This window comes from Ylistrum balloti, unplaced genomic scaffold (assembly GCF_031769215.1).
Source record: "Ylistrum balloti isolate Yb309-2 unplaced genomic scaffold, AGI_CSIRO_Ybal_v1 Utg370292, whole genome shotgun sequence".
NCBI lineage: Eukaryota > Metazoa > Mollusca > Bivalvia > Pectinida > Pectinidae > Ylistrum > Ylistrum balloti.
The window spans coordinates 986,054-1,011,947 of record NW_026782221.1 but is presented as its reverse complement, the minus strand read 5'-3'; the positions used below and the strand labels follow the sequence as shown (position 1 = coordinate 1,011,947).

The 25,894-nt window shown below is 35.1% G+C and overlaps 1 protein-coding gene across 1 annotated transcript; it reads right to left on the bottom strand.

The window, feature by feature from the left end:
* Positions 1–224: 224 nt before the first annotated feature.
* LOC132552995 (zinc finger protein 608-like) lies at positions 225–17,522 on the bottom strand. The gene is made up of 5 exons (XM_060217200.1): positions 16,960–17,522; positions 15,520–15,682; positions 13,529–13,616; positions 7,712–11,343; positions 225–5,615 (listed from the first exon to the last, which is right to left on the bottom strand). Exons 1-5 carry the CDS (start codon positions 17,464–17,466, stop codon positions 5,524–5,526), a joined length of 4,482 nt encoding a protein of 1,493 aa, XP_060073183.1. The 5' UTR covers positions 17,467–17,522; the 3' UTR covers positions 225–5,523.
* Between the last annotated feature and the right edge of the window lie 8,372 nt (positions 17,523–25,894).

Below are 25,894 nucleotides of genomic sequence, written 5' to 3'. Positions count from 1 at the left end.
TAGTAATTACCAACAAAACTATTTCAATATTCAGGAATAATTACCAACAAATGTTATTTCAATGTTTTGTAATAATTGCCAACAAAACTATTTCAATATTCTGTAGTAAGTCCACCCTGTTCTGTAGACAATATTTCAGCACCCATTACTTGTGAGGCTATGTGTTGGCTCCCTGGGCTTGTGGTATCTAAGTGGTGTAGAAACAAACCAATAAGACACTGAAAACTAGTTGATATTTATAGTTATTTATTCATGTATAAAATGCCAGAGAGGAGCCTTTGCTGAGAGTAAAGCCATGTTATACACTGCAGCACTGTCTTTAGTGGCTACACAGTAGAGATATATATATAGGTGACCACTAGCCAGGATAGAGACATGACTTTAACTGGCTGCAGACCCTCCCAAGTGCACACATACTTAAAATGAACACACAAGCAGCCCTATGATACATCCATACATCCATACTCAGCACAATATGTAAACTCTGTCCCACCAAACACAATGATTGATTCTCATTCATTACATTAATCTTGACATGAAGATATATACAATTTACAGGTACCCTCTCTCACAGTTTTTTGTTGTGTTAACATATAGCATATGGTATCAAAACATGTACAAGTTTGGTACAGAGCTTGCACCGTTAAATACAGATGTGTACACATTAACAACGTGTGTGTAGCAGTAGTCTGTATGTATACATAAACCCTTTACATCAATACTGAAGGTAAACAATAAATTGTAGGTCTCTCGTAAATCTCAACTCCTGTTGGGATGTATTGGCATATATTTACATCCCAACTAGTATTCTCATGACAACTTCCACTGAGGAGTGTTGTATGACCAAGATTTACCTCCCTTGCTATCTCTGATGTACATAAATGTTGCAGTTACTAGCTGTACAATATCAACAGAAACATTATCTGTTTTCATCTTTTTGATTGTAAATGGACATCTGAAAACACCTGCCTATCCTGTATCTTACATATTGGACACAATTCATTATAGAACTGCTAAATTCATTTCCTGAAACTAGAAGGAAAAAAAGTACTGTGAAAGTTGTAATTCAAGGGGTTCCAGTTTTGGCCTTTTTCCAAGGAATAAAATCACAAAATACCTTGGAAATAAAACTTGTAGAGAAAACCAAAGCTCTTTTTATAACTTTCATGGAAAATACATCCTTTTTACTTCAAGCTTTCAGTAAAACAGTGAAAATAATAACAGCCTTGATACCTGCACAAACAATGTTTACACAGTCTTGTACAACTTCATTTCCATGACAGACATTTATCAACAGTGCTTATATACTAAAGTTCTACATATTTACATATTTCCAATAGAAAACAGCACAGTATTGGACACATTTCAATAATTGTAGTATGAAAACAAAGACCATTATTGCTACGCATACATATATCTTAAAATGACATATGACAACAAATTTATCATATACACTGGCATTTTTATTTGCTTTTGAACAAAATTCTTAGAAAATTTCCTTTATAGAAAGTGCAATGCAGTATACAAAATATCAAATTCAGTTTCTAAATTTGGAATATTGCTGAATCCAATGAGAATCAAACAGGGCCAGGAGGAGATAAGACAATCATATGCACAAGAAGAAAACACATCTGCCAGAATGTTGAATTTGAAAATTAATTTTCCAATAAAGTTCTGAAGAAATTTGAAAGAATTGCAGAACAGAAATTTAAACTCACAGTTTTGTTTATGGTGTGGATGACTGGTACAACATCGCCAGTGCTAAGCTAAAGGACGTGAGAAATACTGAAGCATTAGGAACCATGTGATGAGGTAGCAGAAACATCATAGCAACAACAGCAGTGTATAAACTGACACCATTCATTACAAACGAAATCAGAAATTTTGATTTAAAAATAATAACATACACAAGCCTGTATGTGAGCTGCAGAGAAAGAATTATGCCTGCTCTAGGTTTCCATGGAAACCTTTGATATATCATTTTCAGAAAATCATTTATACCAATGAAAATAGGTTATTTATCATTAGAAAATTATGAGATTTTAAATCTTTCTTTTTAGGTAAACCTGTGATCAAGTGAATGTTTTAATTCTGTATTCCCAAGAGTTTTAGCTATTGTTACACAAAGTTCAGGCACAATTAACCTCTAGATAATATGATGTTCCATTAAAACACTAGCAGGCCATCACACTGTCTATAAAAAAATTTTTATATACTTGTAAGTAATCTTTGGAATGACTTAGAATACAAAGAAAATAAAGGTAGACAATGTATAGATAGCACCCAACAGTAGATCAATAGTTGTTCACGTTACCATCAACAGAATGGACAACTAAAACTCACTATACATGAGAAATCACTGGGTCCCGTACAACTTTTCCAGAGGTCATAAAGGTCAAGGTCATTACCATGAAGACCACACGTCCAGCATTCGGACTAGCACACAACACTCAATCTTAGCTTTTACTTGAAACTAACATGCCCTTATCAATTTGATTTATAATTAGTCATACACACTTGGTTACTATAAAATCTACTGCCCGACCAATCACTGTCTGTCTACAGACAAGAATATATACGTAGCTAACCTTTAGAACATTCAAATATATTGCAAATTAAAAAAAGACTATTCTGTTGCATGAAAACAATGGCACCCAGTAAATGCCCTGCATAGGGAAATACCACTAAATAACAGTTATCATAATGGTTGTAAAGAAATATGTGTATTAGAAATAAGACCGTAAGGATAAGACATTCCGACTTTTACAAAAATTTAATTTACATAAATGATAATCTAAATAGTTTTACTACTATTGATCAATTTGTAATCCTATTTTACAAACAGCTTGCTTTACACATTTAAATATTTTGAATTAATATATGTTGTTCAGTAACAATGTTGCTCTTGAAAACATCCTACTGTGGTACACTTCAGCTGTGGATATAACCTAGAGAACAACAGACACTCACAAAATCCTGTGCAATAAGTAGGTAAAATTTCTTGGTTTTACATTATCTCTGTAAAGGCATTTTTTTTTTTTTGTGCTCTTAAATCTAGAATTGTTTGGAGAATTTGAATACCTGATTCATCTTAATTTGGTATTTTCCAGTACTAATAGATAGTATCACAACTTAAAAGTAAAGATCTATTTTAACTTAATTTGAGAAAATGGTATAAAAAAAAGGGCAAGACATGAGATTCACAATTCTCGTTTGGTTCATTTGCATATATAAAACACATTCCTGTACTAAGTAATAAAAGTATTCAGTTCTAAGTGGATGGACTAATATATATTGCAAAAGATAAAGTTACCTAAAAAAACCACACATTTGGATTTTAAATTGCAATTCTATAAGCGTATCCATGCCCATTTTTTGCTCAAACTAGGTAAGATAAAAAAAATCATTTTGTCTTTAGTTCTAAAAAAAGAACCCAACATGTACTTTGACAACTTCATACTTCAGTGTGCTCATAAGCATAGATAGACCACTACAAACCTTTATACAACCAATACTATTGTATCGGCAAATATTTATCTTGTACATTTCATAAGTCATCTGTTTGGTCCGTAGTCATACATGAAAAACGTTCACTTACACCCCATGATTGATGAAGACCACACACATCCTCACAAGTCTCGCGAAAATATCACATGTGGGCAGTTTGGCTAGAGATATATGTGTACACCACATCTCACAATATAAGTAAAAATAGGACTAAATCTTTATGCTCTGAACATTCAAGTCTCCCACTTCTATGCTATGTCATTTTGCCATTCAAAATTTAATGAAATGCAAAGAGAATATAACTACTGTTTGGCACGGTGCAATGCTAAAGACTAAAGTTTACACATATCAAAAGTGCCCAATACATTCTTTCCTAATATTTAAAAATATTTTGTACATGATGACAGAATGGCTTTCCTATTTCAGCACAAGTGAAGGTAAATAGGGGAAATCTGACCTAACAGAGACTCTCAAGCCAACCCAGAGACTGCAACATCCACCAGGCTCTTAAACCTAATGTATACTTACACAGAAAGGATTTTTCAAGTATACAAAAGTACAATTTTGATTAAAATAGCAATGAACTAGAAAACTGATAGCACTGGCTGACACACAACCAGTGGACTGTGACATAGATCGAACCTCTGCTTACCTGGGACTTATCAAAGACATGAACTGACCAGAAAACACTGTCAGAAAGCCTTGTTGTGCTGATTGGAACCTATAGACCAGGTAAACAGGAGGACCTTGTTGTGCTGGTCGATAACTACAGACCAGGTAAACAAGAGAGCCTCACTGTCCTGATCGGTACCTACACACCAGGTAAACAAGAGAGCCTCACTGTCCTGATTGGTACCTACACACCAGGTAAACAAGAGAGCCTCACTGTCCTGATTGGTACCTACACACCAGGTAAACAAGAGAGCCCCACTGTCCTGATTGGTACCTACAGACCAAGTAAACAAGAGATACCCCCTGTCCTGATTGGTACCTACAGACCAGGTAAACAAGAGAGCCTCACTGTCCTTTTTGGTACCTACAGACCAGGTAAACAAGAGAGCCTCAATGTACTAATTGGTACCTACAGACCAGGTAAACAAGAAAGTCCCACTGTACTGATTGGTACCTACAGACCAGGTAAACAAGAGAGCCCCACTGTCCTGATTGGTACCTACAGACCAGGTAAACAAGAGAGCCTCACTGTCCTTATTGGTACCTACAGACCAGGTAAACAAGAGAGCCTCACTGTCCTTATTGGTACCTACAGACCAGGTAAACAAGAGAGCCTCACTTTCCGTATTGGTACCTACAGACCAGGTAAACAAGAGAGCCTCACTGTCCTTTTTGGTACCTACAGACCAGGTAAACAAGAGAGCCTCACTGTCCGTATCGGTACCAACAGACCAGGTAAACAAGAGAGCCTCACTGTCCTTATTGGTACCTACTGACCAGGTAAACAAGAGAGCTTTGCTGAGCTGATCAGACAAAGTAAACATAAGAGAAAAAACACATTCACTTCCTGAACATTTCTCACATCCTCAACATACACATGTTCAACATACACATTTTCAACATAAAATTTCTGTTTGAAATAAATGTTCCCCAATCTAAACTGTTGATTCACATTTGACTTGGGACAATCAGAATGTCCAACCAATGAAACAGCTCTTTACAAATGGACTTTGTAGTGATATCTATCTATCACATGGGTTTTTACATAATTGTTATTGTTGATTTGGTGTAACATAAACCTTGGGGTAGACGCTTAGTTTACTGCTGCAACTGTATATACAGTAGGAAATGTTTCCATCAATCCCTTATTGACCTACTGGCAAAAACCACTGAACATTGGTCAAGTGTGGACTGATGACACTTATAATCCTCACTTCAAATTGGCACAGATCAATAAGAATACTGCAAGCACCCACCAATCACATAGCTTGAAACAAACTTCAATCTAACTGGCCATGGGAAGGTGGTGTCCCGTTATCCATGAATCACTATCTGTTACAAACTTCACTTTGGTGGTGGATACGAAGGATGGCCTGGCTGAGGTTGGACTGTCGCAGCAGGAGGGGACTTCTGTTGACTAGCACCGGGGAACATACCTGTAAATCAGGTAAACATGTTTAGGGTTTTAGTACTACAATAACAGAACAAAAGAAACCAGTAATACCATGGGTAGCTATTACATGTATAAATATACTGGTATGTAATAACATACTGTAAACAGACTTATTCTGGTCCAATTAAATTCTATTTAATCTGTTGTGAAAATTAGTGCAACAATGAGTACATCCATCCACATGATTACTGGGTTACAACACAGAGACTGAAATTAGTTAATTATATTTTAGTGCAAATCTATGTAAATGAAACAGAAACTGCAATTATTAAACTATGTTTTAGTGCAATAATATGTCAGTAAAACAGAAACTGAAATTATTAAATCATCTTTTAGTGCAATACTATGTAAATAATCTAGAAACTGAAATTAATTAACTAGGTTAAGTGCAATACTAAGTAAATAACCTAGAAACTGAAATTGATTAACTAGGTTAAGTGCAATACTAAGTAAATAACCTAGAAACTGAAATTGATTAACTAGGTTAAGTGCAATACTAAGTAAATAACCTAGAAACTGAAATTAATTAACTAGGTTAAGTGCAATACTAAGTAAATAACCTAGAAACTGAAATTAATTAACTAGGTTAAGTGCAATACTAAGTAAATAACCTAGAAACTGAAATTAATTAACTAGGTTAAGTGCAATACTAAGTAAATAACCTAGAAACTGAAATTAATTAACTAGGTTAAGTGCAATACTGAGTAAATAACCTAGAAACTGAAATTAATTAACTAGGTTAAGCGCAATACTGAGTAAATAACCTAGAAACTGAAATTAATTAACTAGGTTAAGCGCAATACTGAGTAAATAACCTAGAAACTGAAATTAGTTAACTAGGTTAAGCGCAATACTGAGTAAATAACCTAGAAACTGAAATTAATTAACTAGGTTAAGCGCAATACTGAGTAAATAACCTAGAAACTGAAATTAATTAACTAGGTTAAGCGCAATACTGAGTAAATAACCTAGAAACTGAAATTAGTTAACTATGTTTTAGTGCCATAATTTCTGTGGGAAAGCACTTAATATTGCGAAAACATGTACATTTACAGTACATTGGAAAGAATATTGTCACAGTTTTGTATAATAATCTGATGTAATTTTTACGATACTTTTTTATTTACAATTCTGTTATAGATAACAACAAAACAATGCACAGGTTGTTTCAGCCAGTTGATGCAATATGAACTTACATAGTTATTTAACACTATGACACCAAAAGTCAGTTTATAAGTCCATATATCCATTCTATTAATCACCAAGATCTTCTTGTAATGTAGATATCTTAAAGTTTATATTTACGAACAAAAGTTGGTTTGCAGTGAAGAAGAACCATTGATTATATACATTAAAATAGATATTGATGTAAATCCGAACTTATTACTCTTAACTCAACACGTTATATCCTCACATCAGACCAAGTGAAGCTATGAAAGCTACAATGTACCTCACAACCTTAAAACTCTACAAGAAAACAATTTTATTGTCGAGACAAAGCTGAAGTCAGTCTGAACTGTATCATGCACTATCCTTGAACATGTAACATATCATTATATTTACAAATGGAATAGATCTAGAACACATTGGCTGAACACCCACAACAAATGGATCTTTTTGTTGGGAAATTCACATCTTTAATGTGTTAAAAGTTGTTTAAAGATTCAAAGTACCTGTAACCTCTTTCCATCCCACCTAAGCTACCAACACTTTGTCATACTGGAAAGAAAACAGAAAGTAGATAAAAATAACCGGAGCTATTGCACCTCAAACATGCCCTCATCAACATACTCCAAGCAGATTTATGTCATGAATATATAACATGAGAGGCCACCATATTTATCCAGCAATAAGCCCATGTCTGGTATAAGCCCATCCCGGTGTAATTCTCTTCAGTAAAATCATAAACCTTTGTCCCGTTACCCTATCGACTTAAGAATTATTACAAGAAAATATTTTACCTCTGCAGTTTAGATATTTTCTATTGTTTTCCCTTCTGTCATATTTTTTGCTCTTAATTAATTCCTTACCAAGTCAATCAACAGTATCCTCTGTGTGATTCTGAATATCAAGACTTACCTGGGTAGTAACTGACAGGGTATGCAGCCTCCACGACGTGGGTGTGATGGTGGGTGTGAACATGCCTCTGAGTTGGTGGAGAACTGCTGTACTCGCGGTTCTTGTCCACTGGCCCTATGGAATGGGTGGGGGTGGGTGGTCCATCAGATTTACCAACAGACACTGGTGAAGCCCTGTGGGGACTTGACCTAGTCTTTTCCTGAAGTTCATGAATTTTATGGCCACTATTTGCCTTGTTTATACCACTTGCACTATTATTTGTAGCACTTGGTGCAGAGCTGCTGTGATAGAGAGGTCCATGGCTAGGGTCTGTTAATTTACTCTCACTTTCTGTAGGAGCTAATTTCTGTACCAAACCAATTTTCTCCTTTTCATCCATTTCCATATTGACAGGATATGGAGGAATTTGTGATGGATGAAGATAAGCACCATACATCATTGGATTCATCCCACGATACATTGGGTGGGTGGGCTCAAACGGCATTTGTCCATACATTGAAGACTGCATATACTGACTAGGGTACATGTAGGCTGGGTAGGGAGGCCCGTTAGGGCCTGTGGCAGTCATTGATGAGGGAATTAAACTGGAGGGGTTGGAAGAGGGTGTGTGAGGGCTGGACACTCGACTCCCAGGTTTACCCTTTGGGGTGTCATGTCCTCTGATCCTATCTAATGAAGAGGAAGAAGATGATGATGTTAATGACTTATTTTTGTCACCACTTGATACTTTTGGATCACTTGCATCACTAGGGTCTCTGAACCCTTTATCTTCTGGTTCTCGTTTTATTTCCATTTTAGATTTGCCTGCCTCTGACCCTATTGAGTGGTCCCTTGGTCTGCCCTCAGCCCCCCCACTGCTGTTGCTGACCTGATTAATGACTGAGGATTTAGAATCAGAAGGTCTGTGTTCATATTTATTACCATCACCTAATTTCTTTTGCTGTTCCTCCCGCTTCTGATGTCTTATCATTGCCTGCTGTCGATACATTTGTATCCTTCGCTGTTCCTCACTGGTTTTATCACGTGAATTATCACGTCCATACATGGGATCAAATCTTTGGTCTAGTCTACTTCTATCCATTTGATCTTTGAGATCTAGATTTTCCTTAATGATTTGATGGTTCTCATTTTGCTTTTCTCGCATGCTCTTTTCTTTAAGCTCCCTCTCTGACAGTGTTTCTGAGGCAGTCCTTTTGTGGTCGCCCTCTTTGTGTCCATGGTGACCGTCCCCTGGAGGCATAGGTCCTCTACTAGATACACCATCCCCACTCTGACTTAAACCATTGTCTGTGGAGGTAGATGGCCTGAGCATGGGCTTATCTCCCTCTTTCCTATCCCCATCTCCACGATTCTTTTCCTCCTCAACAGCCTTCTGCTCATGGTGTTGCCGATACAAGGCATCATTAGACATCATATGCATATGGTAGGCATTGTCAAAGTAGGGTCCGTATGTTGCTAGGAACTGGTACTGAGCATGCGGTGGAATCTGCAGGGCGTACATCTGTTGTTGGACCCATTTTTGGTGCTGCATGTGTTGGTACTCTTGCTGCGTCATTCCACGACCTTCACCTTTATCTCCACGATCGTCTTTGCCATCAGAGTCTTTGGAATCATCTCGTTTAAGTTTTGAATCAGGTTTGGATTGTTCTGAAGGAGTGTTTCTGTCCTTGTTAGGTGTCTGTGAACTTATATGTGGTTGTGATGGGTGATGAGGATGGGGCTGTTGTGATGGATGGTGAGGATGGGGTGGTGGCTGCTGCGAAGGCGTGTTTGGCCCAGAACTTGTGCCGACTGGAGATGACATATTCTGTGGTGACAGTAGGTAAGGCGTGGCTGACTGCCCATAGTAGGAGCCATACATGTAAGGGGGAACAGACTGGCTATCCATCACTGAAGGTTGGGACGGGGGCATGTTTGGCACATTTGGGGCATTGTCTCTATTTTTTGTTAAGCCCTCATCCTTGTTTTTCTGAGGGCTTTCACTTTGGGTATGAGTTGCTGGAGATCCCGACTCCTCTGAAATGTCTGAATAGTATGAGGGACTCTGTACTTCTTCATTTCTGTTTGACCTGCTATCAAGAGCAGCCAGAGATGGGTTCACCTTCAACATACTGGGAGTATCTATTGGTCGCGTTTGTGACAGGTCCACCCCTTTGGGGGAGGGCTGCACTTGGGCAGTCACCACACCAACATTGGCACCTGAAGTGGACAATGACAAGGGCTTGTCCATTCGGTCAAGTCTTGGAGCACTTGTTATTGTAGAAGTTTCTGATTTATTATGATCCATAGGTTTGCTAGCTATAATCGGAGCCACTTTAATGACTCCTGCACTTTGTTGTTCATTTTTTAATGGTTCCACTTTACCAGTCCTCATTGGTGCAGCGGCTAAGCTCTGACTTATTGGTGGACCAACCAAAGGAGATTCTTTCTCTTTCACTTTGTCTCGTTTCTTCTGTTTCAGTTTCCTGTCCCTATTAAGACCCAGGAATGATGGGGTTGGTGCTGCTGTCTCCCCTGGGGGAGTTGGTTTTGGCTGTATTGGAATTAGCTGAGAGGTACCTTGTAAGTTGGATGTGGTGACAGGTGATGCATTAGTGTGGGTAACTGACACAGTGGTTGTCAGGGCAACAATCTGTGGCATAATATGACTAATCTTTGGGCGAATTGGTTTTTCAGTTTTAGACGATTCAGTTTTAAGATCCAAAGGCTGTGTTGAAGCAGATATAGCTGCTACAGTGAGAGTGCTCCCTGTTTGAATAGGATTGGTGGTTGCTACTGCCGTGACTAGTGGCAAAACCTGACCACTGGGTAAAGACCCAGTCTGTAGTGGACTTTGAGAAAGCAAACCAACCCCTCCGAATGTAGGAGATGCAATATGTTGCTTAGACACAATCTGGAAGGCATTCCCTGATGGTATACTAGTTATTGCTTTCCCACCTGCATTTTTATTTACAGGAACACTAGTAGTCACAACAGGTTCTTTTTTCTCTACTGAATCTGTCTTTGGTGTGTCTCCATTCACATCAACTTCTACATCCTCCATATTCTCACTATCTGATTTAGCACCTTCTTCCTCTTTCTTGTTCTCTTCCTCCATTGCCTCAGCAGACTTGCCCAACTTGGTAGAGCTGGAGTCTGGGGCTTCAGAGGGATCAGCAATACTACTATCCACATCATCATCCACATTATCACAAGTGTCCCTTGTGTCCTCATCCACATCAGTTGTGACCCCCGAACTCTGGTGGGCATGTGTTTGATGATATTTCAGTCCATTTGGATGTTTGTATTTTTTACCACAATTTGGCTCTGGACATTCAATCAAGGTGGAAACAGGACTTTCCGTGCCTTGATTACCCTGTGAACATGACCTGCTGCGTTTAGTCATGCCCGCTGATAAATCTATATCTGTGGGACGTCCTTTCCGTTTCATTCCACCTGATACTGAAGGTTCAGACTTAGCAGGACTGGGTGGGGCCTGAAATGTGTTGCTCCCCTTCCGTCCTTTGCGAAGTTTTCGTCCTTCTGGCCCCTTTTCATTGACAGGTGTTGTAGAAGCAGAACCTCTTCCCCTTTTGGCTCTCCCTTTAGGGGTTCTGGTCTCAAACTCACTGACCGGAGAATCGCAGTTGAACCTGTAGATTTGTGGTAAAACAGAAATAAGATTTTATTTTATGGAAAAAATTAGGTATCTTTGAAGACAACATAAAACCTACTAATATCATGTTGATTGCTAAAGTTAATCTGGTTATATTATGTCTGAATGTGAATGTTTTACTCTGTTAAACTTATTTAAAGCAGTGTTAGTTTCAGATTTCACATTAAAAATTCACCTAAGGTAATTTCATGTTATCAAAGTTTAATTTGTAATCTGCTTTCTTATTTTGTTTATTAATCTCTACTCAGTATCAAGTATTCCCTCCACATTATATATATTATTAAAAAGCATATATATTTGTATCATTGAAAATTATGAAATCGTAATGTTATAAACTGGGGTATATGGAATGTATTGCTGTTCTGATGCCCTGGGCAACAAATTGTCTACAAAACAGTGCCAGCACTATGAAATAGAGGACATCCCTCTGACAATCAGGTCTGGGGAATGGATTGGCCCTCTGATGCAGTGGAGATTAGAAATGTCTTTCAAACAGTGCAGCCACTGTTGAGTAGTGAATGTTCCTAAGACATTTGGACATAGGGAATGTAAAGCTTTTTGATGCACTGAGGAGGAAATGCCAGACACTCCAATGAAGGTAAGTCCCTATGACGCCCTTGAGGTAGGTATATCATATACTCTGAAGTAAGGCATGTCTGTCTGATGGTTTGGAGTTTGGGATTGTCAGATACTCTGGAGAAGGGTATGTCCCTTACCCACCCTAAGATAAGGAACGTGCCTCCCTCAGATGCATTGAGAAGGGGAACAGGGAAAGTCCTGATACCCTGGAAAGGCCCTGGGACTGAGATTCCATCCAATTCCTTTGACAAAGGAAGGTCTTATTTTATACTTTAAAGTAAAGCAAATGTCCCTTCAATTTGATTTCATATTTTGTAGTAAGGAATGTCCCTGTGATATTCATCAAGATCACAAATGTATGTAGTCCTTTGATAACTTACACTTCTCAAGTAACACATGGCTAATTACGGCGTATCAGTCAATCGTACACACAACACTTGGTCTCTATAAATTAATTACCAGTTTAATTACCCAATCAAAAGTTAGCATCTTAATTTATGTCACCATCCTGTAGCAGTGCTTTTACACAAAAGATATGAAAACATTTTGGTAGGCTGGGTGTATCTGCAGAAACAATAAAAATGAAAGTGTCAAACCAGTACAAACTTTCTGACGAAATCTGGTCCCTACAATTCTGAGAGAGGCTAATTTTTAAGCTGGTTTACTAAAGGACAGTGATGAGGCACTTTGTCAGATTTAGTGTTTGAACAATGACATGCTGAAGGTATTTTTCGTTGATAGAGTCTATATCTGTGCATGATTTGTTAAGTCTAGTGCTTGTATGATGTTTTTGATAAAAGGTAAGAACTTTCTAGAACCGTATTTTTCATGTTAATTTATTCGTAGTAAAGTCATATTAATAAGATCTGTAGCTCTATACATCATTTCTAGTAACATATCAAAAGCAAATTTTATTTTCCTTTTATTGTCATTTCAGAAAAAATGTATTATGTGCTTCATCAGTAAGGGTAGTGTACACGTGTGTGGGATGGAACAACATGAGTGCAAACGTAGTTGATTGATGTTGTTATGACATGTTTTGTTGTTTGGATGAATAAAAAATAAAAAGAGAAAGTAGAAATTTATTTGTTTCTGTTTATTTACTGCCATTTCAAATAACAGATTAAATTACCCTGTTTGTACCATGGTGTACCATGCTATCATACTTCGTTCAACCGTAGTCAAAGTCAGGAAACTTATATTATCACTTTATTTGAGTCGAACTTTGGATAAGATAAAATATTTTCCACTGTCCTCTGAATTTCGAGATAACAAGTTTCAACTATATATATATAACCAGTAGCGCTAAGTATTGTGAGGACATTCGTGAGAAAGGAGCCCTTCTGATTCCTTGAGGTTGAAATATCCCCATTCTTAGAGGTAAAAAAGGCCACTCTTGATACCCATGAGGATTGTCTTTCTGGTACTTTGCCAATCTTGTATAGTGACTAATATGTCTTTTTCGATTCTAAAGGATTATGAAAGAATTTCAGTCTGATACGCTGAGACAGTGAATGTTCCTAACAATATGTAAGGTTTGTGAGTGTGCAGTACTTTTTGCCTTCCGGATGAGGATCACTCACCTTGGAGGAGCCCAGTCATGCTTGGTAGCATCTAGCAGTGTTCCTACATAAGTTTTATCTCTCCAAGTCACATTGACAACCAGCACTCCTGAAAAAATGATATTACATGTAAGTGAATATTTCAATGGTCATTTATACATAGTGCATGTGTATACAATATATAGATCTGAATTTATATCATGTGATATATAAAATTTTAGGACTGTTTAGTGATTAAACTGATTCCTCCACCATAAACATGTACATATTATATATATATATATATATTTTTTTATCTATCAATTTTCAGAAAAATCATTCTGGGAACAAACTGGATATGTAAACAACCGTACCTGACAAATTTTTATGCCTCTTTCTTTCAACAATTCAACTGCTGATTACTTTGAAACATACAAAATAAACCTGTATCTATTTTGTACATACAGATATAAACCTATACATATTCTGTACAAACAGCAATAAACCTATATCTATTCTGTACATACAGCAATAAACCTATATATATTCTGTACATACAGCTATAAACTTATATATATTCTGTACATACAGATATAAACCTATATATATTCTGTACATACAGATATAAACCTATATATATTCTGTACATACAGATATAAACCTATATATATTCTGTACAAACAGCTATAAGCCTATGTATATTCTGTACATACAGATATAAACCTATATATATTCTGTACATACAGATATAAACCTATATATATTCTGTACATACAGATATAAACCTATATATATTCTGTACATACAGATATAAACCTATATCTAGTCTGTACATACAGCAATAAACCTATATATATTCTGTACAAACAGCTACAAACCTATATATATTCTGTACATAGAGCTATAAACCTGTATCTATTCTGTACATACAGCAATAAACCTATATATATTCTGTATATACAGATATAAACCTATATATATTCTGTACAAACAGCAATAAACCTATATATATTCTGTAAATACAGATATAAACCTATATATATTCTGTATATACAGATATAAACCTATATCTATTCTGTACAAACAGCAATAAACCTATATATATTCTGTATATACAGATATAAACCTATATCTATTCTGTACAAACAGCTATAAACCTATATATATTCTATACATACAGATATAAACCTATATATATTCTGTACATACAGCAATAACCCTATATATATTCTGTACATACAGATATAAACCTATATATCTCCCGTACATACAGATATAAACCTGTATCTATTCTGTACATACAGCAATAAACCTGTATCTATTCTGTACATACAGATATAAACCTATATCTATTCTGTAATGACTGATGAAAACATAAGCTGTTTCAAACCCAGAAAACAACATCAATGAGACATTTAAACAATTGAATATATTAAATGAAATTGAAGGCTAAAATATCAATGGATTAGAAAATAATAAGATCAATTACACAATAACATTAAATATTTCAGTATTTTATCATAGGTATAATGTATAAACTAACTGTAGGCAATGGCAGAATTTCCATGCCAGGCTTTTTACACTAAACAAAAATTTTCTCCATCCCACATCTCATTTATAAATCTGCTTATTTTATCATAAAAGTGTTAAAAAACAAGTTTAATTATTTAACTTCCTTGTCTACTGAAAGGCTGAAGGACCATAATATAAATGATTTGGTATGTCATCAGCCGCGAGGTAAGAGGTGTAAAAAGCCTAATATCTGTTTCATGAAGCCAATGATACAATATAAGTGTATCATTCTATTATCACATAGCTCATATATATGTTAAATCAGCAAAAACTCTCAAATTAATTTATAAGACAAGATAACTGACATTTACTCCTCACTTTCCCCCCATCGAGACAATCATGAGACATTATATAGCACAATACACAAAGCATCATCACACGTGTTAAATTATATTTATGACATAGGTGTATTACATGGCTAAACAAACCAATTATCAGATAAAATGATACATGTTTCTTACCATTCTCAGTTTCATGCCACACAATTCCTTCAAGGGTGACACTGGTTCCAGGTTCACATGGTCCGAGGAATTCAGAATCAGTAGAGACACCTATACTACAGGTCTCCGTACTGGCATTGGTCAAACTCTGTGTCTGAGAGTTGGACGAGGTAGATGCATCATTCTGAAAGTCAGAACAGTTAAAAATTATTAACTCAAGTTCTATCACCAATAAATACAGGTTTATAAAGTGTGGTTTCATTCTATATTTAAATTTCAGATATTGAAAGTTATAGTTCTTCATTTAAATCAACAATAAATATATTAAAAGACCATTGCATATTTTATTTCATTTCACTTTCTGCTGAATTTTTTTCTATATTTAAACAAAAAATGAGAGTTGTAATGTTACTAATCACCATATATATCGTATAAGCACTACATGCAGTTTCTTATATTGATAAAGCACAAGAAGATCATGATGTATTCTAGCCTCTGTCAAGTCATGCAAATTTTTTGTCAAGATTCTACTTTGAGCACCTCTGTCCACTGTCAACTTGCACACATGAAACCTCATAATGCCAGTGGATATGCTTGAACAAAGCAAACAAGTATACATGCCATTACCAATCAAGTATTGCTAGCGAAACCTTTTATTTCAAATGAACAGAACCAAGCTATTTACTAAATCCTTGATAAAGATAAGCATTTTAAACTGAAAATAAGTGTATTTTTTTTCATGCAGAAGCCACAACATTGGAACTATTAGCAGGTACATATAAGCACTAGGACGATAACCCTACTATCCCTCAGACCCGTTTACTACCTCAGCATATAACTACAATATATATTAGCTGCTCTGTCTGGTATACTGAGCAAAGGGGTTTACACAATGACCAAGTGAATATGGTGTCATATTTAACTATCCAACAATCCTTTTTTATTGTCTAGAAATCTTTAAGTCCTAAAGGAAAATTTTGAATATCTGAAATATGTTGGCACAACAAGATTGTTACCTTAATTGTCAGTTATTGGAATTTTGAAAGAAAAAGAAAGACTCTTTCCCTAACACATTAACTTAAATACTAATTGCCATGCTCTCCATTTTTAACTGCACCATATCTAAACAAGGACACTGTGAACTAATGCTGGTTGTATGGAGTGTGGGAGTAGGTCAGCTTGCATTCTAACGTTGCTTAGACAACCGAACGTGCAATCAGTACATACAGTAATTGCCATGGAATTTCGTGAAACAGCTGAATCAAAAATACATTCATCTTTTGAAATCTACAGCATAATTTTTAAAGCTTCTGTAATAACCTAAAGGCAGTAATAATAATGGTTGCATTATATATTTCTAAAAACATTAATAATTTTGATTCTTAACTCAATTAATTATAATGTGATCAGTACAGAATTCCATGACATCTACTGTAACAAATAGTATCTACTGTATCGCACCTTTTCACTTTTTATCTTTTTAACAGGAAAACCAATACCGTCCTCCACTTTAGCATTAAACTCATAGGGATCAGGTAGAAGGTTTTCTTTTTTCCCCTGCGGAACTTCTGCCTGGTTAGGTTCCAAAGAAACTTGAGAAAATGGCACATCAAGTGAACAAACAGAGGACAGTGATGTAGCATTACAATCCTTACTCATTTTCTCTTTGCTACGTTCTCTTTTGTGCAAATTTTTCACCTTTGGAGATTTGTCCCTGTCAGTGGCTGTAGACAGTTTTGACTTATCCACAGTAGACCCGTTAGCTGGTGAGATTCCATCTGTAACTGTTGACGACGAAGAGGCAGATGATGAGGAAGATGATCCATGTGCTGCTTTAGCTTCTCCGGGTTTGACAATTTCGTGCTTGGTGTCGCTTTTGTTGCTTGTAGGTCCCATATTTTTGGTACGTTTTATTTTCATTCTTAATCCCCTATTATCCACTGTAGCCTGGTGATCCATACCACTCATACTTGATCCCTACAGACCTACTCTTCACTGAAGAAAATTGAAACTTGGTGGAAGCCCAGTTGCCAATTTTCTTACTGCGTAGATTCGTTGTTAGTTCCATCTATTGCCAAAGTCATGAACATTCCAGGTGATACAAAAGATGATATTTCAATATCTGAAGGTCATGTTGAAGGTCAATATAGGATTACATTGACCGAGCCACACTGTTCCTCGACATCTACATCTTGACTACAACATAGAAATGAAGCCATTACATAACACAATGTGCTGGACATGATTATTAATGACATCCTTGATTATAAAACAATGAAACAATGTTTTTACGATATGCTTGTAACTGTAAATCACAATATGACATCCCAGTACTACTCAACTTGTATCGAAAATATCTTGCGTCAAATTTTCTCCTGGTCAAACAAGTTGCACTTGCAGAAGCTGTAATTTGTTTTGGGAAGATTTTAAAACATCCCAGACATGTCTTACACCTTTAATTTGATTATATAAAATATTTATAATTATAAATTTATTCTGAAATAGACACTAGGCACTGCAGATCTTGCATGAAAATTCACTCCCCACATTAATTATTTGTTGAATGTCCTCTATATTTTACAGTACATAATTATTTGTGACATGTACCAGGAAGTGGATATGAGTTAACATGTTATCTGGTCTACTGTCATGTTTTCAGATAATGAAATGTAGCGATGTCTATAAATTATACACACTAATTGGAAGACAAGCAAAAGTACATGTTTCTAAATGGACATTAATCATAGGATAATACCACCAGAACAAAGAACATTTCAAAACTGATCTGCAAATTGTGTATACAGAATTGTCAAATAACTTACATTTCATAATCCACAGATTACATTGTACTTCATACTGACCATGTTAATTTATACACATGGGACACAGTCAGTGAGAAGATTAAGTGGAAAGACTCAGGAAACAGTAAATCTCATGTCAGGGCATACATCAATACCATTCATACAACCCTAGGCCGAAATCTATTTACTTCAGATCTAATACAATCAGTCCAACCGTTACAAAAACACAAGATAAACAAAACTGGAGGAACAATTGAATGTCTGTACTGATAGAAACTATGATAAGCATTTTACCCTGGGGAGTCTTTCAAAACAGCAGGGTTTTCGCAATTTTATCTGTTGGTTTTTTTAGCATATATGCATTCATAATCATTTATAGACAATCTTTATTTCTAGTGATCTGTTACTGTAAAATTCAAATTATCTTGATTAACTTCCTCATATTCCAAGATCAATTTCGCCACAAAATCTTTGTGTATGTGGAGACATATATAATTACTAAGATATAGGGGAGATACCCACAGGCTTCAAAATGTATACTTGTTTATGTAATAAAAGCTCTCATTGTACAAATTAATACTAGCATCTATTTTTGCGGTAATCATATAGACATACATTTTTCTATTTAAATATTATTAATCATATAAACCAGCATTCCTCTCTCCAATATTTTTCTGTTGATGTTACAATGTCTAAAACTGGACCATATACTGTAGGTCTAACATGGCATGCATGTGCTGACAATTGTCCAACACAATGTTGTTTTCTAGTTCAATTCACGGAGAAACATGAACATATTTTTATGTAGAAAGTGACATTTTATATATCCATTTCTAAACTAAACCTTAACTTATCATTTCATTGTTCCCCATAATGAATATAGCTGGCAAAGCATTTTTTTCTGTACGTTTTATAGGTGGTATGGGAGAACAGGGAGGGGATTACATGTGATCAGCCATGTTGGAAATCGAATGCTTGAATGTAATGTACTATAATTAAAAAATCATAACCATATTTTTGTAGTCGAGTGGTTAAACTCACAACAAAGCTTTGTGTTGTTGCTGTACTTCGAAGCTTATACATTATTTAAACACACGTAATCAACACAACTCAATAATAATAGTTACATCACGTGTTGGTTTGCCTCAGAGATCACACAATGTCTTCAGTATTCGAATCCCATAAACAACAGATTTCAAACGAGCAAATCGTCTATGAATTAATTGTGAAATTTTGGTAGCCATGTTGTGTTATTTCTGTCTGGGGAGGGAGTCCTCTCGAACGGCGAGGCTAGAATCTATGGAATGCCAATCACTCAACTGACACCGGTGTGACCTCATGTTTAACAAATAATGTAATCGTGTCAAATTTATACTGTATATCATATCATCGACATAAAACAAGATGAATAAACAATATGTTGAAAATACTATATATCTAAATACGTGATACGTGCAGTACAGAAACAGCATGACCTTGACTACAAAGTGATCGCGTGCATATTTGTTGGTTGGGCCTTACCCCAGTTTTGACTTGGGTTTATTTTGTTAGAGTACTCACGATTTAACGATTTATAAAAACGGTTTAACGCCACGTCCGTGTGTAAAATGTACCAAATACAAAATCTGTATACCACAACAACAAAAACAAACATCAGTCAATGCACAATACACCAAAATATTGAATAAACAAACCGATTTTCAGCTTTTAACACCAGTAACACGGCATGAAAAATGACGGAGCACAAGAGTACAACATACCGAGCGACCGGAAAGCCCCCAAAAAGGCGTTGTTTTGTGCTATTTACTCACTTCGAATGACTTACCACAAATGCACATAAAAAATATATCCTTCGGATAATCTGCCAAGTTCTAAACTGATCTGCAAAGTTATACAGAACTATCATAAAATTTACACTGTTTTTTCTTTGTTCTTTGGTTCGCCTACCATCTAATCTCAGTGAAAGGTTGGTCAGTGCTGACTGGCCGAGAGAAATCTCGTCAACCAATGAAAACGCTGGATTTCTGCTCGCCGTGAGTAAGGCTAAACAAATTGCTTTTCCGTTTAGTGTCTGCCCGAGATGCATTATATTGTCCGAAATTAGCTGTGCTTTCAAGCGTTTCCCAAAGCCAAATGAATGTAACGACGTACAGGAATTATCGGGCGATTTAAGCTATGACATATTTATGATAAAAGATATTTTGATTGTTCTGAATAATGAAAGGATATCGTGTTATGCCACAGTTACGTACCAAATGCACCTAACATTCCTAGAGAGCTGATACGTACCATTGTATACATGTGTTAGTACAACAAATTACATTGGCGACGTGTATATATATTACACTACATTTATTATGGTTGGTTATAAAAAAGTTATTTCCAAATTGAAGTTCAGTAGTAACATAACGAGTACGAAAAGGTCTATATCTTAATTTCTGCTCGTGCAATACTCAACATGTAACAAAACGAGATTTTAATTTAATATACTATATATGATATATGCAAAAAAAAAAATCACATTCAAAGATTTTTTTCTCTGTCTGTTCTTCTCAAAATGGTATGATACTACGATTTTTTTCGTTAATTACCACTTAATCTATAAAATACTCTGTTATTTCTAAATCAATTAAAGGAAAATCGATCACATGTTTTCAGACTTCACAAACTTCTACATATTTTACATACAAATGTCATTTTATTCAGGTTCTTGTGTGTATAATGTAATGTAGTAGACTATAGTACACAATGTAAATAATTTGGAAAACATTTAGTATTCTTTCTTTCAATGTTGACGTTGAATAATGACTTTGACATAAAATCAAGATTTATGTCATTTCAAAAGTAATATCGTTCTATTTAAGTCTATTAATCAGTTGTGTATAACAATTATTTGAGAACGAATACCGGTCTTCAAAATTAATTATACGAATGAACGATGCCTTATAATATATCGTTTTATACATTTGTATAATTCTCGCATTGATATTTCATTACACGTCTGAAGATCAATAAAATACATAGCGTTTTTTTAGTATGTAATTATATATTCTTTTTTAATTGTCAATAGTCCCTTATCGCACCTGAAATCGTGTGTTACCTACCTGTTAGTGCGACAGAATATATATATAACAGTGACGACTGATATATCTCACCTGTAAATTACATACCTGTAGGTGGACGCGACCGAGGTATTATTTGTGGGGTCTGTGTACACTCTGGTTAGGTACGGTCAGACAGGTGTAAACCCAGGTAGGCTTGGGGCCAGTCAGGTGTAAATCAAGCCAGCGTGACCACTTACTCGCCCAATTATTGATGTTTTGTCCACTTGAGGTCACGTACGGCCCCTTGGCAATTAGATGGCTACTCGCATTCGCTGTAATCACAACTCGGGCTACCTGTAATTACAGGAAATAGAGTTATTTACATGTATATTTGTATATATTATATTACGATAAACATCGTACCATACGTATAGTAAGCGATGTCATAGACCAAAACCTTCTCCGCAACATATAAGTGATAATCTGTAATTACGTGCGTGTAAATATGTGTTAAATCTAAGGATATAGACAGTATCTTGTAGAATTGAAAACTACATATAACAGATTGCTATGTATACACGCTTTTGGAAACGCGACAGGGATTTAATTAAATATAACGTATGTTAACCCAGGAAAGTATTGCAAGGTGCATAACGAATTAAGCGTTTTTGAACAATGTTGATTTGGCTGGACACATCTTACAACGTGGTTTTAAGAATATTATCAACTTCGATAGATTACATTTAACTCCGTGTTTATACTGGAAGTAAGCAAGAGTTCCTTCCCTTCAACAATTACGACAGGAAATTACACTGATACCCTGTTCTTCTTTTTAGGGTACGTGTTTAAAATACTTGGTTTGGGTTACGCATTTGGTAGGATTCAAAATACTTAATACATTCTACAGCCCCTCTATTTGGCACGAATTCTTGTATTTTCGGGACATTTCTTTTCCGAATTTTACCGTGTTTTAGTCTTAAATTTTTATTCTTATTTCAGAAGTGTTCATATCACAAACTCTTCAACATAAACATTAATTTTTTATTTTTGGTAAAGTTTTGAAAGATTTGAAGTCCATAGATATATATTCCTCTACCCTTATATACACATAATATTAAGGTGCTTGTCAAAATTCCATACACTTAGAAGATATCTCTTGTCCTAGAGAGTCCCAGGATAATTTAAGCTGGCACCTCTGTATCTCTATGTCATTGTTACTATTCCACTGTTACTATATCACTGTTACTGTATCACTGTTACTATATCACTATTACTATTCCACTGTTACTATATCACTGTTACTGTATCACTGTTACTATACCACTGTTACTGTACGACTGTTACTGTACCACTGTTACTATACCACTGTTACTATGCATGTACTGTAGAAAGCACAAATGTTATTGTCATATCTTTTTCAACCACTGCCTGTGTTCCATAGCAAACCATGATAATTTCAAAAAATAATATTTTTTGACGGGTGTGTATCTTGGGTCATTTGCAATATCAGATAAAAATGTAAGTTTACATTCTAGTAAACAACAAAAGGAAAATGCTTTTTCTTGTATTTACATTTTGAGATTTAAACACCCCCTCCCCCCACATTCATTGAAATAGAAAAACAGTTTATTTCATATTGGCTGGCAGGAAAGGCTGTCAGACATTTTTACCATGGCCCCACTGTTAATATATGAATGTTACCATAACTTGGTCAAGTTGCAGCAAACCAGGATAATTTAAGCTGGCACCTCTGTATCTCTATGTCATTGTTACTATTCCACTGTTACTATGTCACTGTTACTGTATCACTGTTACTATATCACTATTACTATTCCACTGTTACTATACCATTGTTACTAGATCACTGTTACTGTATCACTGTGACTATACCACTGTTACTGTACGACTGTTACTGTACCACTGTTACTATACCACTGTTACTATATCACTGTTACTATACCACTGTTACTATACCACTGTTACTGTATCACTGTTACTATACCATTGTTACTATACTACTGTTACTATACCACTGTTACTATACCACTGTTACTGTATCACTGTTACTATACCATTGTTACTATACCACTGTTACTATACCACTGTTACTGTATGACTGTTACTTTATCACTGCTACTATACCACTGATACTATACCACTGTTACTATATCACTGTTACTATACTACTGTTACTATACCATAGTTACTATATCAGTTACTATACCACTGTTACTGTACAACTGTTACTATACCACTGTTACTGTATCACTGTTACTATATCACTGTTACTGTACGACTGTTACTGTACCACTGTTACTATACCACTGTTACTATATCACTGTTACTATATCACTGTTACTATACCACTGTTACTGTACGACTGTTACTGTATCACTGTTACTATACCACTGTTACTATATCACTATTACTATATCAACTATATAAACTATATATGGTAAGTAACAATAACATAGTAACATTAATATAGTAACAATGATATATTAGGTCTGAAGGATGTTCTCTTTTTGTTATCTCTATAATTTCCTATGTTTACATTTGTGTTACACTATCAACATTATCACAGACAACAACATTTTTATCAGTTTTTTATTGATTGAGCTTTCTTAAAAACAACACATTATTATAACATAGAATATGAACACACTGGGGAAACAAAATGCACAGCAACCATGATAATAATGGGACATTAGTCTCAACCATCATAACATTGGGACATCAGTCCCAACCATGATAATATTGGGACCTGAAAGAACAATTCTAGTCCCAAAAAGGGTTTTCGTTATATGACTGTAATGCTTGATGTCCACAACAATTGATTACAGTATAATGGTAAGATATACATATATGATATATTCCAAATGTCTTTAAAACACGTGACTTTACAAACGTTACTCTGTGTATAGAGGATGTATAGTTCCAGCAATTTAAATGCTCGTTTTTAATTAACTATTCAGTTCAGTGAAAGACAGGGATACTGTCAAAAGATTCATTATGAATTAAATTTCATCGAATTAAAACCATAAATTTGATTATAAGTTCTCCATACAAAAATAAGAACAATATGAATACTGACATGGAATACTGATCAACAAGAATACATCACAGTTTTTAAAACCTTTTAGAAATAATACTGTTCATAAAAAATACAATAACATGGTAAATGTATTTATAAAACACATATTGCATACTGGTCACAGCAAAACAAACCTTTATCTGTAGATATTAAAATCTTACAAAATATATATATTATCCAAACCATGGAGTCACACTGTATATATAAACTACCTTTTACCAATCAAATGAGTATAAAACTATACTGTTGAGCAAACCTTTAAAAGTGACAAAAAATCTACAATCATCAAGTTGTAGCAAAATGATACAGGGAAGGGAGATAACAATGAATATGTAACGTGGAAAAGTCAACTATTTTTTTTTCCTTTTTGAAATGGGTTATGTATTTTCTGTCACATTTGATCTCAAAATAAATCTTCCATTGTATATTGTTAATTTAGAAGTAAACTTCAGTATGGTACTATTTAAAAAATTATTACAAAAAAAAATTAAGTTAACTAGATAAAATAGATTTACAAATACATTTTGTATCTTAAACTGACAAAGATAAAAATATGAGATATAAATGTGTAACAAATGTATATGTTTAACACGTAAATGGCATATCAAGTAAATTAACAACACTAGTGGAGTGTACAATTATAAAAAAAATCTACATAAACAAACAGTAATACACTGTAGACTAGACAAAAACAACAACTATCACCTTTCTGTCAGTTTCTGGGGTTAACACTAGATGACAATGTGTTGGAAGGTTGACATAGATAACAGGTATCACAAAATAAATCACCTGTTCCAAGGTCTACTGATACATAACACACGGTTAGATAAAAAATCAACAACATAGCCAAATATATAGCATTACACTTCGGTTTATGCTAACACTACTGGACTAGACAAAACGACACCAGATATCCCCGAAGAATCAGTGTTACACTTGGGTTAATTCTAACACTGGTTGACTAGACAGAAACAACACCAAATATCGCCAAATATTCACCTCATTCCGAGATACATAAAACAACTTGATAAAACAGCAGAGATAACATAAAATATCACAAACATACAATATGATACTGGCATTATACTCACTAAACAGTCTGCGTTTACAATGAATCAGTATGACACAGAACTTATTCCAAATAGCACACATGTGGACTAGACATAAATGTGTATGTTCAATCCGGTTCTCAGGCCAACACAGAATAACGAACAAAATAAAAACGGCACTGAATTGACCAAACAAAAGAAAGGTATTTCATCACTAAATTTACAGCTTTTGTAAACCATAGTTGAGCACTTCATCAATTTCTGACATGTTCATTTATTATGCTGATATATAAAACATGGTTCTACAGTATAAACTTGTTGTATATTAAAACTGTAACTGGCAGTATGTTTTAATCATAGCTTGTATCACAGGAGTATTTTTAAAGCTCACAGTTAAAAATAAGCAGT